This window comes from Dendrobates tinctorius, unplaced genomic scaffold (genome assembly GCF_039654945.1).
Source record: "Dendrobates tinctorius isolate UK_male_01 unplaced genomic scaffold, ASM3965494v1 ptg000018l, whole genome shotgun sequence".
NCBI classification, from domain to species: Eukaryota; Metazoa; Chordata; class Amphibia; order Anura; family Dendrobatidae; genus Dendrobates; species Dendrobates tinctorius.
Window position 1 is genome coordinate 10684493 of NW_027361686.1, and position 19289 is coordinate 10703781.

At 42.6% G+C, this 19289-nt stretch overlaps 1 protein-coding gene across 1 annotated transcript; it reads left to right on the plus strand.

The window, feature by feature from the left end:
- The first annotated feature begins 1130 nt into the window (after window positions 1-1130).
- HINFP (histone H4 transcription factor) lies at window positions 1131-17076 on the plus strand. Its single transcript, XM_073566455.1, has 9 exons — window positions 1131-1447; window positions 1938-2164; window positions 2902-3013; window positions 3131-3283; window positions 5794-5871; window positions 6563-6683; window positions 10080-10218; window positions 13480-13604; window positions 16428-17076. Exons 1-9 carry the CDS (start codon window positions 1270-1272, stop codon window positions 16645-16647), a joined length of 1353 nt encoding a protein of 450 aa, XP_073422556.1. The 5' UTR covers window positions 1131-1269; the 3' UTR covers window positions 16648-17076.
- Window positions 17077-19289: the final 2213 nt, after the last annotated feature.

Below are 19289 nucleotides of genomic sequence, written 5' to 3' on the forward strand. Positions count from 1 at the left end.
TAGGTGCACGTCACTTTCACTCTATATTAAGTATAATTAATACTATTTTCTTTTTCTTTCATTCCTTTCTGGGAGATCTTTTCTGCGCCCGGCAACTGTGTATGTCACATCGGTTACTAATTTTGCTTGGACACTTAATTGCGCATGCGCTGTTGCATCTGGTAACTATCTGCATCATAGTTCTTAATATGTGCATGCGCAGTTACCATCGGCAACTAATGACGTCTTTATAGGGGAAATTTTTGATTGGCCGAGAGGTATATGTAAACACACAAGCCCCCTTTTTTTTAAGACACGCCCCCTGAAGAAGCAAGGGCGAAAGGTGAACATGGGGGCCTGGGGGGGTTATAGTTTGCCAATTGCTGTTTACTGCAGCACACTTAAGTTATTCCATAGTCTCATATTGACTGTCTAAATCATGTGTTTATATTGAGCTTTTGTTCCTCTAAAGAAGCTTCTGCCACACTGCATCACATACATTTAGGACGTCATAAGTGCACTGGGATCTGCCAGCAGCGGATTTTGATGATTTACACAAGTACATTTACAAAACATTCCTGCAGGTGGCGCTCATACTGAATAAACAGATGCTTTGAAAAAGGTTTTTTTCATCCTTTACAGCTGAGTAACACATCTGTGACCCTGTGGGTTTCCTTCTTGGTGCAGTTATTTCATCGGTGAGGGGGTATTCTGCCCTCGACAAGCGCTGGTGTGGCAGGATAGGGTTATACCGTGCAATGAGCAGCATTAAATATGGCAGTGTTCCATGGCTGCTGTGCCCAGCCTCTCCTCATAGAATACACAGAAGTTATGTCTCTACAGATACGAGACTGCAAACAGCCATTAAGCCCCCCCAAGGGTCGCACAGTCCGACCACCCATAATGCTGCGGTGTACACTCCTACACACACTGACCACCAGACGGCGCTGTACTGCACGTTATGTGGAGGGATTCCATGCCTTCAATTATTTCTTATCCGGAACCGATGACACGGTATTCTTTTCTTGCCGGTTCTGATGCACGAGTTGATGTTTCCGCGGGACTGTTTAGGATAGCGCACCGCTTCCTTGGAGAAGGCGCGTTACTTCCGTGTTATGGTTGTGAGGGGATCTTGGATTGGTTGAGCCGCTGCTGGGTCACGTGTTGTGTTGCCCTGACGGGTGCCGTGATTGGACACATTTCTTTAAAAAGCGATTCTCATTGCTTTAATGCTGTTGTAATAGGAGTGGAGGGGTAAAGGCACAGTGGCCAGCCTTGTCAGGTCTCCCGATGGCAGACAGTGGGATGACAGGCAGAGGAGTGAAGCGAGCTGTGAATGTGCTGCTGCAGTGTGAATGGGGCTCCTGCACCTATGTGGCTTCTAAGATGGAAGAATTCTGTGCCCATGTGTCTGATCATCTGGGAGCCCAGCAGCTGAGGCCTGGAGAGGAGAACATGGACTGTGAGGGTGAGCACCTCCTGGTGGTCCTAGGCTGGAGACTTCACCTTGTTCTGGTGGTCCTCTCCATTCAGGTTGTAAATGGGAGCAATGACCTGAGCCGGCCTCCTTCTCCCCCACATCTCTAGCCTGTGACATGCTGCAGCTTGCCGAGCTACATGGGGGGTGAAATGGTAGCAGATCTAAGCGTGGCTCCTGGGGCAGTCTGCGTACCGGACTAATTCACACTGTGCCAGGGACAGTGTCTGGCTGGGGTCTCTGGACCCCACTAACAGCCATAAATAAGTTTATGAGGCTGGAAGTCACAGGGCCATAATATGGAGCAGAAAATACGGCCTCTGTTTAGTGGTGTGAATAAGCCCCTACTGGGGGGTGTCTGATAGGTTGGTGGAGCATGGCGATCAGCTGGCAGGAATGTCTGTAGGTGACCAGTATGTCGGCCCATGCTGTGTCCTGTTTTATTCTTTGTCGATGATGGTCTCCCCTCCTTCTCTTGCAGACGAGTTTTGCTGCCTGTGGCAGGACTGCGGCTTCTTCTCCCTGGATAGCCAAGTAGAACTTTTCCGCCATGTTTATTTTCATTGCTACCACACAAAGCTGAAACAGCTGGGACTCCAGGCGTTACAGAGTCAACCGGATCTGATTCCGTGCCAGCTAGATACACAAAGCCGAAACATGATCCCAGAGCTCCAGGAAAGCTTCATCTGCATGTGGGACCACTGTGAGGTGAGGACCCCAAACGTCTTAGGCCTCCTTCACCTAATGTTCTGACGGTGCCTCTCGCGGGTGGAGCACACACACATTACAGTCTACGATCAGTAAGCGAAGGCGATGGGTCCACAAAAATACACAGACACCACTATATTGGCACATAAACAAGGTCAGGCATAATATTATAACCACTAACTAACTTGTTACAATGGGTGGAATATAATTACGCTGCTAGTGAGGCTTCATTCTCATGTCCAGTTGTCCTGCTAGCAAGGACATAGAGCAGCTCTGGGCAATGTTCAGCTAGGAGACCTTGGATCCTGCATTCAGGAATGGTCTGAGGACCAGGAGTAAGAGAACCAGGTGTATAAATTTCCCAGATCTCAGCCTCATTTAGCATCTATGGGATATATGGAAAAGCAATACCAACCCATGAAGGATGCAACTCGGAATTTACAGGACGTAAAGGATCTTTGCTAATGTCGTGGTGCCAGATAACACTGGACACTTTCGAAGTTTTTGTGGCGTCCGTGCCTCAACATTAAGCTGGTGGTTTTATTGTTATGACTGATCAGCGAGTGATATGTAGGGATAGTTAGATTCATTACAATATTACCGCTGGTAAACCCATAACCGCATAGGAGCCTCCTGGTCCCCTTTTGTGTATGTGGCATTTGGTAAATGATAAGCTTTGTGGATGAGTCCAACCTGTTCTTTAACCCTTGCTTTTACCTTCTTTGTTGCTCTAATAGAGCTTATTCGACAATGCTGAGTGGTACTACAGACACGTTGACTCTCATGGTCTGAGCGCAGAATATGAGGTAGCCGGTAAGGAGAACCGCGTTCTGATGTGTGGCTGGAAAGGTAATCTCAAAATGTTGTGCACAAACCTTATCTTTGTGCTTCTGTATGCTGCAATATCTGGATCTTATTGTCATTTTTTTTTTTTTTTTTTTTTTTTCTACCCCCATGATTTCATAGACTGTGACTGTTCTTGTAAAAGTCGATGCAAGTTACGAGAGCACCTGCGAAGTCACACGCAAGAAAAGGTTGTGTCCTGTCCAAACTGTGGTGGGATGTTTTCCAACAACACTAAATTCTACGATCACCTCAGGCGACAAACGTCTTTAGATCGTAAGTCTGTCCCTTTTTTCACAGGTACACTGAGAAATCCGTGTAAATCCTCCTAGCCAGGCTGCAGGTTGGTGATTCCATTATGAAGAAAGCCTTGTATTTCCCTGTCACCGTCATTCTCTCCACCAGCGGGGACTAGTAGCAGTGAGGGTCATTGTTTAGATGTTCCTCCAACTCATTATCTCCATTTTGGATTCTTTCCTTACAGTCCCAATTCACAAAAAGTCCAGACGTTGTATAATATGTAACGGAAATAAGAATGCAATGATTTTGACAATTTATATTACACTTTTTCATGTCATTTTAAAAATTAGTCCATGTAGGAATTGATGGCAGCAACATACAGTGCCTTGTGAAAGTATTTGGCTCCCTGGAACTTTTCAACCTTTTCCCACATATCATGCTTCAAACATAAAGATACCAAATGTAAATTTTTGGTGAAGAATCAACAAGTGGAACACAATTGTGAAGTTGAACGAAATTTATTGGTTATTTTAAGTTTTTGTGGAAATTTAAAAACTGAAAAGTGAGGAGGCGTGCAATATTATTCAGCTCCTTTACTTTCAGTGCAGCAAACTCACTCCAGAAGTTCATTGTGGATCTCTGAATGATCCAGTGTTCTCCTAAATGATTAATGATAAATATAATCCACTTGTGTGTAATCAAGTCTCCGTATAAATGCACCTGCTCTGTGAGAGTCTCAGGGTTCTGTTTGAAGCCCAGAGAGCATCATGAAGACCAAGGAACACAACAGGCAGGTCCGTGATACTGTTGTGGAGAAGTTTAAAGCTGGATTTGGATACAAAATGATTTCCAAAACTTTAGACATCCCAAGGAGCACTGTTGCAAGCGATCATATTGAAATGGAAGGAGTATCATACCACTGCAAATCTATCAAGACCCGGCTGTCCCTCTAAACTTTCATCTCAAACAAGGAGAAGACTGATCAGAGATGCAGCCAAGAGTCCCATGATCACTCTGGATGAACTGCAGAGATCTACAGCTGAGGTGGGACAGTCTGTCCATAGGACAACAATCAGTCGTACACTGCACAAATCTGGCCTTTATGGAAGACTGGCAAGAAGAAAGCCATTTGTTAAAGATATCCATAAAAAGTGTTGTTTAAAGTTTGCAACAAGCCACCTGGGAGACACACCAAACATGTGGAAGAAGGTGCTCTGGTCAGATGAAACCAAAATCGAACTTTTTGGCAACAATGCCAAACGATATGTTTGGCATAAAGGCAACACATCTCATCACCCTGAAAACACCATTCCCACTGTCAAACATGATGGTGGCAGCATCATGGTTTGGGACTGCTTTTCTTCAGCAGGGACAGGGAAGATGGATGGAGCCAAATACAGGACCATTCTTGAAGAAAACTTGTTGGAGTCTGTAAAAGACCTGAGACTGGGACGGAGATCTGTCTTCCAACAAGACAATGATCCCAAACATAAAGCAAAGTCTACAATGGAATGGTTCACAAATAAACGTATCCAGGTGTTAGAATGGCCAAGTCAAAGTCCAGACCTGAATCTATGGAAAGAGCTGAAAACTGCTGTTCACAAACGATCTCCATCAAACCTCACTGAGCTCGAGCTGTTTGCCAAGGAAGAATGGGCAAGAATTTCAGTCTCTCTGTGTACAAAACTGATAGAGACATACCCCAAGCGACTTGCAGCTGTAATCGCAGCAAAAGGTGTCTCAACAAAGTATTAAGTTAAAGGGGCCGAATAATATTGCATGCCCCACTTTTCAGTTTTTGAATTTCCACAAAAATTTAAAATAACCAATAAATTTCGTTCAACTTCACAATTGTGTCCCACTTGTTGATTCTTCACCAGCAAGAGAGCGTGGGCAACCCCTTTAAAATATTTGAGATGAGTGAGGCGAACCACACTAACGAGAGTGACCGACCTCTTTATACCCAATATCTACTAGTAAAGTGCTGGCAGGATAGTTTAGCACCCATGCCTGGTAATGAATCTTCGCAATATCAGCATATTCACCTATTCTGCCACATATTTAAATTATTAAAGGGAACTCGTCACTCGATTCATTCTGTACCCAGGCTTAAAGAATCTGCCTGAAGCTTGTGTCTGTCTCTGAAACGCTGCGACATTTCAGAGAAAATCTACAGTAGTTCGGCTATCCAGCTGAGCACGTAGGCAGAGAAGAGACTAGTCTGGTGCCGCCTCGGTGGCTGGCGTCGCCTCACACTGCTCCAGGTGACTGACAGATCTCTCCCTGAAAGAGACTGCATTACACTGGGTAGGAGAGGCGTCCTAGTGGCAAGGCTCCTACACAAGTGTCATGGTTCCTTCACACCACTAAAGTTGTAGTCCCCTTATAGTGGCACATACCTCACCGGTAGTTGGGTACAAGTACATGCCGCCCCTCCTTGGGCCTTAGGCAGTTGTTCAATGGTCTCTTTATGCTTTATCCCCATGACATTGATGTGCTGCAGATATATAATGTAATGTCTTTGTGTTTCTGTCCTGCACCTGCAGAACATCGGTTCCAGTGCACACATTGCTCTAAAAGATTTGCAACAGAACGCCTCCTGCGGGACCACATGCGGAATCATGGTAAATCTTGTGTAATACAACTACTTGTATGTATTTCTGTGTTCAGCATTTTACGGTATATTTTAGCAATACTGGTGGATTAATATGAATTCTGTAAAGATATTTTGAGTTAAGCTTTGCTTTAGCTTGTGGACTATTTCAATAACTTGCAATCTTGCAAACAGCTACCGTCCGTGAGCTATCAGTAGACTAGAGGCATGCTTAAAGGGCTTGTCCCATACACAACATACATCTCCCATCCTCAAAAAAGGGGATAAATGTATGAGCGCTGGGGTCTCACTGGAGGGACCCCAAATGATCACAGTCCCGAGGGAACCCAAAGTCCCCTGTGTGACTGAAGTGATAATGGATGCAATTACACACTACCGCCCCACACACACAGATGACCTTCTCTCTGAAAAAGAAATGAAGGTCTCAGCCTCTTGACCTTGTCAACATATACTCCTCTATATGGCTGATTGGTGATGTATAACTTGTTATGGGACAACCCCTTCGAGCAAATAATTTAGAAATTGAAGTACAAAGGGGCAGTTGCTGCTACCTGATGCCATCATTTTTTGAGATCATCCCTATAATGTCTGCCAGGTGATGGCGCCAGCAAAGAGGAAACTGCATGCTGTCCCTCTGATTAGCTGATACAGCAGGACACCTTTTTCTCATGTTACAACTTTAACTCTGACCTGTCTTGCAGTGAACCATTATAAATGCCCCTTGTGTGATATGACCTGTCCACTTCCTTCTACCTTACGGACTCACATACGGTTTAGGCACAGCGATGAGCGGCCATATAAATGTCAGCATTGTGATTACAGGTGAGATTTCACGTGCTTTTGCTAAATATTCCTAAATATTACAACTGTGCTAAACACAGGAGAAAGTGGTTGTAAAATAGGATTTGACTGTGAAGATCGCGCCTGGCCCTTCTCCTGAGTGTGCGGTGTCCACCTTCGATATTCGCAGTGTGTTGCCGCAGTGCCAAAATATGGAGGACAAGAGAAAGAGGTGGAGAAGCCACAAAGGTCCCCAGCAGTCTGGGAATCTTAAAAGTTGTCGTTTTTTTAATTTTTATTTCATAAATTAATATTATTTGTGAAGATAAGAAACTTTATAATATATCTTGTTAGAGAAATCTGCTTCTTTGTCCACTAGAATTGATCAGTCATTATCAATAATCTCCGTTCACAGGTAGAATCTGTATTTAGTGAAGACACTTTCCCATTACTGAGATAGGAGATGTGAGCTGGTACTGATGAGATTCTATGTAGAGGCCTATATTCTCTCTTATCCCCCCTAGTCTACATAGAACCTTATGAGAACTAACTGCCATCTTCTATTCCAGTAATGGGCAAGTCTGTCTTCACTGGATATAGATTTTACTCGTAAATTGAGAATTTTAAGAATAAAAGATAAATGCAGATTTCTCTGATAAGATATATTACACAGTTGCTTCTCTTCACATGTATTATTATTGATTTATGAAATAATTAAAACAATGGCTACTCTTTAAATATACGTCCTCTTGTTTGGTGTTAGATCCATCCTAATATGTGACGCACAGTATATAGCCTCATGTCCCATGAGAGTGTACAGGGTGGGTTTGGTGTTGGCTGTGTAAGACTGTGTGCACACAATGTCTTTTAGACACCAGTATAACATTGAGTATTTTAAAAGGGAACCTGTCCCTAGGTCTTTCTCTTATAACCTACGGCCACCACCTTTCACCCCCATGTGACAGCATTCTAAAATGCTGTATATTTGACTCTGATTCACCCTGCATGGTAAAAAATAAAACTCCTTTTTATTATACTTGCGGTGTGGTTCTGTCCGATGGCATCACTGTCTTGATTCGGCAGCTCCTCTCCTCTGGCGATGCCATCCTGCTTTTCTGCTTCATGTGGATGACTCGTCCTACATCATCCACACAGTGTTCTCCTACGCAGGCTTCTCTCTGCAGAGCAAAGTACTGTTCTGCACATTCGCTGGGAAAGGCCAAAGCGCCGGCGCATGGGAATTACAGTACTTTGCTTTACCCTTGGCAGGGCAGAGAAGTATGCCTGTGCAGGAGCGCGATGGCAGAGGCTATGTGGATGATGTAGGAAGCGTCATCCATGCAAAGCACAGAAGGAGGATGACATTGCAAGAAAAGAGGCGGTATCGGACTGAGTATTATAAAAAGTTTGTTTTTTGTTTGTTTGCCTTACCGAGTGAAACGGAGTAATAAACATTATATGCTGTGTCCTGACATATATGCTGTAGCCAGACGTTATAAGTCTGTTCGCACGTTGTAGGCATGGTAGCTGTAGTGGAAAATACAATGTCAGGCCAGACTGGTATTTTGACTGTGTGAAGCTATGACCACAAATGACAGAAGAGTTCTTTAAATCTAGAACCCCTTTAAAGCAGGGTTGTGTAATACTGAATATATGAAAAATATTCTGGGTATTAAGAGGAAGGGTGGAGAGACAGTCCATAATATTGTAGATTAGGAGTAAGAACCACTTGAATTAAAAGGTTATGTGACCACCATTAAGAGACGACAGCCATGCGTATGGATTGTAATAGTTAATGTTGCTGGTCGTCATACCCATAGGGTTGTGGAGCTTTCAAAGGAAGGATTTTTTGAAGTCTGCACGTGTACGTGATTTCTTTATGATGCCAGTATACCCATGGTGTTTTACCTGGAACGTCTTTTTTATGCCTTTAGCGTCTGCTTTGCAGCTAACATTTTGTTTTTTCAATAGTATGTATTCATGGTGAGTGGCTTCCAAGCACAAGCCTCCCGAAGAACGGTCAGGTCACTTCATTTAATCAGTTTGTGGCTTTGGAAGCCTGAAGCGATTAAAAGAAGTACAGAAAGACTTGACGTTTGCACAGCAAGTCATTGCTATTCTTTTTGGAATTTTCAGTGCTTTTTCAGATGGGTTCCATGCAGAATCCACATGAAGAAGACATCATGTACACTTGCCCTTTCAGGTATGGTTTTATTCAGAACAGCACTTTTTTGTAGAATGACTGTACTCACTCTTTGGACAGGGAAGAAATGTAGTTTGTGGGGAAAGCCCTTTTAATGATGAAAGCTGTTGTCTAATGTTGGCAAATTACACAACTGTCATAGAAAGGACTCCCTTTACTAAACTTAAAACATGGACAGCTTGTCTGTCATTTGAATGACGGCATGGTACTGCGCTCTTTAAAGAGTAACTAAAAAATTTTTTTAAATTCAATTATTGCCATTTATTTTGCTTATTTTTCTCACAAACACCATACTGAAAGCACTGTTTTAACTGCATAGTTCATTCTGCTTTGAGCAGCCGGTCTGACAAGAAACCCTAAGGCCACGTGCACACATTCAGTATTTTACCTCAGTATCTGTAAGCCAAAACCCGGAGAGGAACAGTCAGAAGAAAAGTATAATAGAGACAAGTCACTACTTCTGTATTTGTCACCTACTCCTGGTTTTGGCTTCCAAATACTGAGGTAAAATACTGACCAAATACTGAATGTGTAACCGTAGCCTTACTCAAGCTCTTTTTCTTCTAATGCTCACCATGTGTGAGCTGCTCTGCTCCCCTCCCCCGCGCATCAGCAGGGAAGAGTTTGTAAATAGGGTTTGGGTAAGGGTTCTTGATAGAGCTAAAGTTTAAAACTGCTTCTAAAGGAGCATGGACTAGGCAGATAAAACAGCACTGTCGCTTGGTGCTAGGCAGTGAAGGAAGTAAAATAATGTCTTAAGTAAAGGTTAGTTACTTGGTAAAGCTTTTATTGGTGCTTCTCATATTAAAGGGGTTGTCTTTAATGCAACAACATCTTTTATCTCCGTTGGACCAACGTATGTTGCTAATAAGACTTTATATACACCTGTGTGCCACCAATAATAAAGCTTCCCTGAGACAAAAGTTTTAAACTCGGCAGAAACTCTAGGTCTTCTGTGGCAAGTGACAATTTCTTGCAACAGATGAAAAACTGTTTGTGCTGGTTGCAGCTGATTTAGTAGATTTTTGGCGCTGTGAATGCGATAAGACGCTTCTGTTGAAGGATCACTCTTTTGTTTGCGTCTGGTGCTAGACAGAACAAAACCCTTTTCTGGTAATCCGGTAATACAAGAGCAAGTTAGGAGGCTCAAACAGCCCAGGGTTTAATAAGCTGTATAGGAGACTTGTACTCCATGCCTCTTATCTTCTGTTCATCTATGTCTCCAACCTTTGTAGCTGTAAGAATCTGGTGGATCTGAGGAAACACTTGGATACACATAGCAAGCTGCCTGCCTATTGCTGTGAATATGAAGACTGTACCTTCAGTGCCCGCTCCCTCTGCTCTGTAAAAGCACATTACAGAAAAGTTCACGAGGTAACTTCATTAGAATTTGTGAAAAAAAAAAAAAAAAAAATGTATTTGATTTTACTACTCTAAAAAGACAATGGTTTATACTGGTTATTACAGGAAATCTATCTGCAGGTTTTTGCTTTGTAACTTGAGCATGAGGCAGGGGTTAAAACACAGATTTCAGAGATGCCTCACTTATCAAGCACCAAGGTTTTATTTGCTTACAGTGGTTGTTTTAGCACCAGGAGCTTATCATAGCTGTGACTATCTGGTGTGTGAGCCTTGGTCCCACACACCTTCCTGTGACAGGCAGCTCACTGTCTATGGACATTGTATACACAGAGCCTGGTGTGGGCGGGGGCAGCTTTCTCAGCTTTGCTTCATTCTAAATCTAAAAACTGTGAGAACAGCTGCACCCAGTAAACTAAATGATATATCGTTGGATTAAGCCTCACTTTGCCTACATCGTGATGCTGTCAGATGAGGTAGCAAAAACGAGCCACCATACAACGTCATCAGCGAAAAAATAAAAAAAAAGTTTATAGCTCGCAGAATAAAACGATGCAAAAATAATTTTTTTTATGTAAAATTGTTTTTATTGTATTAAAGCGCCAAAAGGTAAAAAAAAAAAGGGATTATGAGGTATCGTTGTAACCATACTGACCCGAAGAATAAAATCGCTTTATCAATTTTACCACACGTGGAATGGTGTAGAAGCACCCCCCAAAAAAATTCATGAAATAGTAACATAGTTTTGAAGGCAGACCTTATGTCCATCTAGTTCAGCCTATTTTTATTGCAGCTGTTCTGGATTGTTTATCCTGGGGAAGGCAAAAACCCCACAGAGTAGAAGCCAATTTTCTCCCTAGGGAAAAAAATTCCTTCCCCTAAGCTGGGTCAGCCATCTACCTATAATATTCTGTTATTCGTAACCTTCTATACTGTTACTCACAAGAAAAGCATCCATTCCTTTCTTAAATTCATTCAGTGAGTTGGCCGTCACCACTTCCTCAGGAAGAGAATTCCAGAGTCTCACTGCTCTTACCGTGAAGAACCCTCTTCTATGCTGGTGCAAAATTGTCTTTCCTCCAAACGAAGAGAATGCCCCCTTGTTCTTGTCACAGTCCTTGGTACAAACAGTTCATTGGAGAGATATCTGTATTGCCCTCTGATATACTTGTACATATATATTAGGTCTCCCCTAAGTCTTCTCTTTTCTAGAGTAAATAGACATAATTTTGATAACCTTTCTGGGTATTGTAGTGAACCAACTCCATTTATCATAGCCCGCCTTTGAACCCTTTCAAGTTCAGTAATGTCTTTCTTGAGCACCGGCGTCCCAAATTGCACACAATACTCCAAGTGTGGTCTGACAAGTGATTTGTACAGAGGGAGAATTATGTTTTCATTTCGTGTCCCCAGACCTCTTCTAATGCATCTCATGACCCTATTTGCTTTGGTGGCAATAGTAACTTGCTTTGGTGGCAATGCTGGTTTTTGTTCATTCTGCGTTCAAAAAACCGTAATAAAAAGTGATCAAAAAATGTAATGTGCCCGAAAATGGTACCAATAAAAACGTCAACTTGTCCCATAAAAAATAAGACCTCAGATGACTCGGTGGGTCAAAATACGGAAAAATTATAGCTCTCAAAATGTTGTGATGCAAAAACTTTTTTTGCAATTAAAAGCGTCTTTTAGCGTGTGACAGCTGCCAAACATAAAAACCGCCATAAATAGTAAATCAAACCCCCCCGTTATCACCCCCTTAGTTAGGGGAAAAATAATAAAATTAAAAAAAAAATGTATTTCCATTTTTCTGCTAGGGTTGGGATTAGAGTTAGGGGTGTGTTTGGGTTATGGTTAGGGTTGGGATTGGGGTTAGGGTTGTAGTTATAATTGGGGGGGGGGGGGGGGGGGGGTTTTCCACTGTTTAGGTACATCAGGGGCTCTCCAAACGTGACATGGCGTCCGATCTCAATTCCAGCCAATTTTGCATTGAAAAAGTCAAACTGTGCTCCTTCCCTTCTGAGCTCTGCCATGCGCTGAAACAGTGGTTCCCCCCTCCATATATGGGATATCAGTGTACTCAGGACAAATTGCACAATAGCTTTTGGGGTCCAATTTCTCCTGTTACACTTGTGAAAATAAAAAAAATTGGACCTGAAATCGTTTTTTTTTTTTTTTTTCGTGAAAAAAAAAAAGTTACATGTTCATTTTTTGTAACATTCAAAATATTCCTGTGAAGCACCTGAAAGGTTAATAACTTCTTGAATGTGGTTTTGAGCACCTTGAGGGGTGCAGTTTTTAGAATGGTGTAAATTTTGGTATTTTCTTTCATATTGACCCCTCAGAGTGGCTTCAAATGTGATGTGGTCCCTTTAAAAAAAAAAAAAAAAAAAAAAAAAAGTGGTGTTGTAAAAATGAGAAATCGCTGGTCAACTTTTAACCCTTATAACTTCTTAACAAAAAGAAAATTTCGTTTCCAAAACTGTGCTGATGTGAAGTAAACATGTGGGAAATGTTATTTATTAAGTATTTTGTGTACCATATCTCTGTGATTTAAGGGCGTGAAAATTCAAATTTGGAATATTGTGAAATTTTCGCTAAATTTCCTTTTTTTTTTCACAAATAAACACAAGTTATGTCAAATAAATATTACCACTAACATGAAGTACAATATGTCACAAGAAAACAATGTCAGAATCACCGGGATCCATGGAAGCGTTTCAGAGTTATTGCCTCATAAGGGGACAGTGGTCAGAATTGTAAAAATTGGAAAATTGGCCCGGTCATTAACGTGCAAACCAACCTTGGATGTAAAGGGGTTAATTTGTATCCAGTACAAGGTGATTAATAATCATATTTTAAAAAAAAAAAAAAAAAAGAAAAATAAAAAGGACCAAAAACTGACCCCTGTGATACCCAACTGTTTGCTGTGACGCAATCAGAGAATGTCATTAATTTCCACCCTCCAGGTGCTCAGCAATTTTTAGAACTTTTTGTCATATTTGGGGGTTGTGGTCAGGCCATTACAGCTGGTATCTTTAGATTATGCTCGGGTTATACCAGCTTCTGGGAAACCTTTTATGATTCCAATATGATCGTAACGTCTGCTCCTCTGGGGTTGTTATGAAGATTAACCGAGAGATGTCTAAATGTAATTATTTGTTTCTTTTCTACATCTGAGGACAACTGACAATTTATTTTCGTAGTTTGACAATTGTTCTTTAAATGCAGTTCTTACGTCGTTTTTCTCTTTATAAGCTGTTTTTTCTCTTTTCTAAGGGAGATTCCGCCCCCAGGTATAAATGTCACGTTTGTGAAAAATGCTTCACTCGTGGGAATAACCTTACTGTTCACTTGCGTAAGAAGCATCATTTCAAGTGGCCGTCCGGACACCCCCGATTCAGGTATCTTGTAATAACACTGTAACAGTCCACACTATACTGTGCTTGGAACGCATTGCCGTATTTGTTGCGCGCTTTCCAAAATTGTGGGGAAAAAACAGCGATGATACATACATACATACATACATACATACATACATACACAGTTCTATCCATAAGTATTCAAACAAAAGAATACAGCAGCCTCTGTAAGTGCTAAGATGTATGCAGACCTTGAATTTGACTTCTGAATATCCTTGTCACAGTTCCACCCCGCAGGGTGTCTGGGATGCAGTTACTGACAGCTCGGTCATCCAATCCGGTACAGGGGCGTGCTGAAGCTGTCAGTACTTTGATGGACAGCATGGCCATCCAGTCTGGTTCAGGGGCGTGCTGAGCTGTCAGTGTGTTGGACAGCTTGACTGTCCAATCAGTGGCTGGGAGGCATTTCCACGTGTTCAGTATCCAGGGTAATTGCCATGTCTGCTTAACTGAGCAGCTTCTCCTAGGCCACTGGCAGACGTACATTCATCCTGTGAGGTTTGTGCTCCTGTGCCTTGAGTTCTGTTTGCTTGATCTGTTGCCTGACCTTGGAGTTTGTTCTGACCGTCCACCTGTTTAACCCATTCAGTTTTGATCTGTTATCCCCCCGCTACCCTGACCTCGAAACGTTGCCTGACTACGCTTTTGTCTCTTCCTTCTGATAATGATATAACCTCCTGGTTTCTGGTCTTGGACTCTTTGACCACTCTGACTCGCGGCTTCGCTGTGAGAAGTGACTAGCGTCACAGTCCTTTTCAGAATGTTGATCCCATATTCTAGATGTGGCCTTACAAAGGAGTAATAATTCAAGTTGGTTCAAAGTACCACCTATTAGGCCTCTTTCACACTTCCGTTTTTTCTTGTCAGTTAAAATCCGCCAAAATGGCGGAAAGCGGATCCGTTTGTAACTGATGCAAACGGATGCCACCAGACCGTTTGTTTGACGGATCCGTTGAATGCAGAATTTTAAAGGAACCGCAGTCGAGAGAGAGAGAGAGAGAGAAATTTTTTTTTTTTTTTTTTCTTCCACCGCCAGAAAGGATTTCAGGGCCCCAGCTGACTTCCTGTTGCCGGGCATGCGCACTGTAAAATGCGGATCCTACAGCCAAAAAAAGTTGCAGGATCCGTCCAGGCATGCCGGTGGACCCAAACATTTTGGCGGATCCTCAAAAAAACGGATCCAACGGATGGCCATGGGGAAAAAAATGGCGGATCCGTTTTTTTCAAAAACTGGCGGATTTTGACTGATGGTCAAAAACGGAAGTGTGAAAGAGGCCTTACCTAACGGTCCCAGCAGCCCTTTATTTAATTAGTCGGCCAAGTGCGATCTCATTGTTGTGGTGTGACGCTTATGTGACGTTGTGCCAGGGCTGCTGACGCCGTTAGGTTAGAGGGATTACTATTTTTCCCATTCCAAAGGCCAGAAACAATCATCGTGACCTATGAAATTGTGTGACTAAATTAACACAATTTTTAGTAATAATACATGGGGATGAGGGATTTTCTCTCTATACACCCCAATATCTTATTTGCTTTTGCTGCTGCCTGACATTGAGTACTGCTGCTCAGCTTACTTCTAACCAGAATACCCAAGTCCTTCTCCTGTTCTGTAGTCCCGAGTATTCTCCCGTTTTCTATATATTGTAAAGAAATGCAAAAGTGCAATAGAGTTTTATCCACGTTGAAAGATTGAAAATTAAAGGTAGAACCACTCACCTTTATGAAGTTGTGTGAGACACAATACTAATAGAGCCTTAAACAGAGGCAGCAGCTTCCATGAAACAGTAGATTTAAAGAGAATCTGTCACCCCTTTTTTGAGATCTCATATAATGATATCATTCAATTGTGTGTCACATAAGGATTCTCTAAGTACTTTTGCTTCCCCCTGACCCCGCACCTTTCATGCATAAATACCTTTTTTATATCGGTTCAGATGTATGTAAACTGCCGCTGTCCGGTCCCCTGGGCGGGGCTTATTTACCTGCTCCCCCCCTCCCTGTCTTGCTCTACACAAGAAGAAATGCGTAGAGCAAGACCAGGGAGGGGGGGAGCAGGTAAATAAGGCCCGCCCAGGGGACCGGACTGCGGAAATTTGCATACATCTGAACGGATATAAAAAAGGTATTTTATGCATGAAAGGTGCGGGGTCAGGGGGAAGCAAAAGTACTAAGAGAATCCTTATGTGACACACAATTGAATTATACCATTACATGAGATCTCAAAAAAGGGGGTGACAGATTCTCTTTAAATCTACTGTTTCATGGAAGCTGCTGCCTCTGTTTAAGGCTCTATTAGTATTGTGTCTCACACAACTTCATAAAGGTGAGTGGTTCTACCTTTAATTTAACTTTAAAAGGGGTGACAGATTCCCTTTAAGTAACCGGATTGGAAGTGTTTCTGAGCTCTCTGAAATGTGACACAATTAGTGGTATAATAAAATGGTAAGTTTATTGTAAACATGTTTCAGAGTCCACAGACTCCTTCAGGACAACCATGCATAAAATAAGATTTTTATGCATGGTTGTCCTGAAGAAGTAGTTGGTGGACTCTGAAACGCATTGACCATAAACCTACCATTTTATTATACCACTAATTGTGCCATATTCCGGAGAAACTCTTCCAATCCTGCTACTCAGATCTACGTTTTCTGTATATGCGATACCACTACTGTGACTTATGTGCATTATCTACAGAAATGGTGACTAAACCTACATCTGCAGTGGACTTAATCATTCTGGTATATAAAAAAAAAAAAAAGTAAAATGCAACTGATGTTGTTTTTTTTTTTTTCTGTCTGTTTTCAGGTATAAGGAACATGATGATGGCTTTCTACGTTTGCAACTGGTGAGATATGAAAGTGTAGAACTGACAGAACAACTAATGAAAGAACGTGAGAAGCAGGGAGTGTCCCTGGATGACACCCCTACCTGTCTGGTTTTAAGTCAAGGAGCCAGCACCGGCTTGGATGGAGTAGATTATGACAGGACTCCAGTAGAGAAGGACTACAGATTGATATCAGAATGACCTATTGCTTAGTATCCATCTTGCCTTTGAACAAAGAATAGTATGATGCTTGTATCTAGGACTGTCCGTTCTGCTGTAAAGATCCTAAACTGAGAACTTTCTTCCACCTGCTCTGGCCTCAGTTTAACATTAAAGACTGAATACAGAAGTTCATCTCGCTCAGCTACTATACTTCAGGAACCAGAAGGCGCACTTCAATGAAACATCTGGCACGTTCACCCCTTTATGAAATCCTAACAAATGCACTTGACCATAGATGGGTGGCTTATCTGCATTGCGGCAAGTCCTCTGGAATGATAAATGCTGGCCACTGATGACTGCATACTTGGACATAACAGAAACTATCCAAATGCGTCTTTTACCGTGACTAATAATGTGACTGCTTTGATCTGTTAATCATAATTTATGATTAAATGGGTGCTACATGAAGGTTTCACACAAAGCATTTTCCATAAAAAAATCGACTCCAGTTTTCCAGCCAAAGTAGTAAGTTGATCCCCTAGAAACGGGAAATACGAGCTAACTTTTGCCTTTTTATTTCTTGTTTTTCTTCTATCAGATGGGTGAAACTACCCTTATGCCACGTGCACACATTCAGTATTTGATGCGTCTTTTTACATCACTACTTGTAAGTCAAAGCCAGAGTGTAAACATAGTTAGGAAGGCCGAAAAAAGACATTTGTCCATCCATTTCAGCCTATATTCCGTCAGAATAAATCCCCAGATCTACGTCCTTCTAAATAACCTAATACCTGTTTTATACAATATTATTATGCTCCAGGAAGACCTACAGTCCTCTCTTGAACCCCTCAACTGAGTTCGCCATCACCACCTCCTCAGGCAAGGAATTCCAGATTCTCACTGCCCTAACAGTAAAGAATCCTCTTTTATGTTGGTGGAAAAACTTTCTCTCTTCCAGACACAGAGAATGCCCCCTTGTGACGTCACCTTCCTTGGTATAAACAGATCCTCTGAGAGATATTTGTATTGTCACCCTTATAGACTTACACATGGTTATTAGATCGCCCCTCAGTCGTCTTTTTTTTTTTTTTTTTTTCTAGACTAAATAAGCCTAATTTTGCTAATCAGTCTGAGTATTGTGGTTCCCCCATCCCCTTTATTAATTTTCTTGCCCTCCTTTTGTACTCGCTCTAGTTCCATTATATCCTTCCTGAGCACCGGTGCCCAAAACTGTACACAGTACTCCATGTGTGGCCTAACCAGGGATTTGTACAGAGGCAGTATAATGCTCTCATCATGTGTATCCAGACCTCTTTTAATGCACCCCATGATCCTGTTTGCCTTGGCAGCCGCTGCCTGGCACTGGCTGCTCCAGGTAAGTTGATCATTAACTAGGATCCCCAAGTCCTTCTCCATGTCATATTTACCCAGTGGTTTCCCGTTCAGTGTGTAATGGTGATATTGATTCCTTCTTCCCATGTGTATAACCTTGCATTTATCATGGTTAAACCGCATCTGCCACCTTTCGGGCCAAGTTTACAACTTATCCAGATCCATCTGTAGCAGAATACTATCTTCTCTTGTATTGACTGCTGTACATAGTTTTGTATCATCTGCAAATATCGATTTTTTTTTTTTTTTTTTTTTTTTTTTTTTTTTTTTTTTTTTTTTTTTTTTTTTCTGTGTAACCTTCTACCAGATCGTTAATAAATATGTTGAAGAGAATAGGTCCCAACACCGACCCCTGCGGTACCCCACTGGTCACAGCTACCCAGTTAGAGAATATACAATTTATAACCACCCTCTGCTTTCTATCACTAAGGCCGGTTTCACACTAGCGCATTTTCAGCGCGCGCACGGCCGGGGGTAGCTCCGCCCCCGATCCGGCTCTCTGCCCGGCGTGCCCGCCCCTTCCTTGTAGCGCCGCCTCCTAGCGGACAGCGGCGCCTGCGATCGGCGCACCCTATCTTTAGCATAGGGTGCGCCGATCGTGCGCTAGTTGCGCTTTGACCTGCGCTGCGCACTTTTGACGGTGCGCCGTGCGCGCCAAAATCAAACTTTTCGGATTTTGGCGCGCACGGCGCACCGTCAAAAGTGCGCAGCGCAGGTCAAAGCGCAACTAGCGCACGGCCTGCGCACGATCGGCGCACCCTATGCTAAAGATAGGGTGCGCCGATCGCAGGCGCCGCTGTCCGCTAGGAGGCGGCGCTACAAGGAAGGGGCGGGCACGCCGGGCAGAGAGCCGGCTCGGGGGCGGAGCTACCCCCGGCCGTGCGCGCGCTGAAAATGCGCTAGTGTGAAACCGGCCTAAGCCAGTTACTTACCCAATTACACACATTTTCCCCCAGACCCAGGGTTCTCATTTTGTGTACCAACCTCTTGTGTGGCACGGTATCAAACGCTTTGGAAAAATCAAGATAAACCACGTCCAATGACTCTACTTGGTCCAGGCTATAGCTTACCTCTTCATAAAAACTGATTAGATTGGTTTGACAGGAGCGATTCCTCATAAACCCATGCTGATATGGCGTTACACAGTTATTCTCATTGAGATAATCCAGAATAACATCCCTCAGAAACCCTTCAAATATTTTACCAACAATAGAGGTTAGACTTACTGGCCTATAATTTCCACGTTCACTTTTAGAGCCCTTTTTGAAAATTGGTACCACATTTGCTAA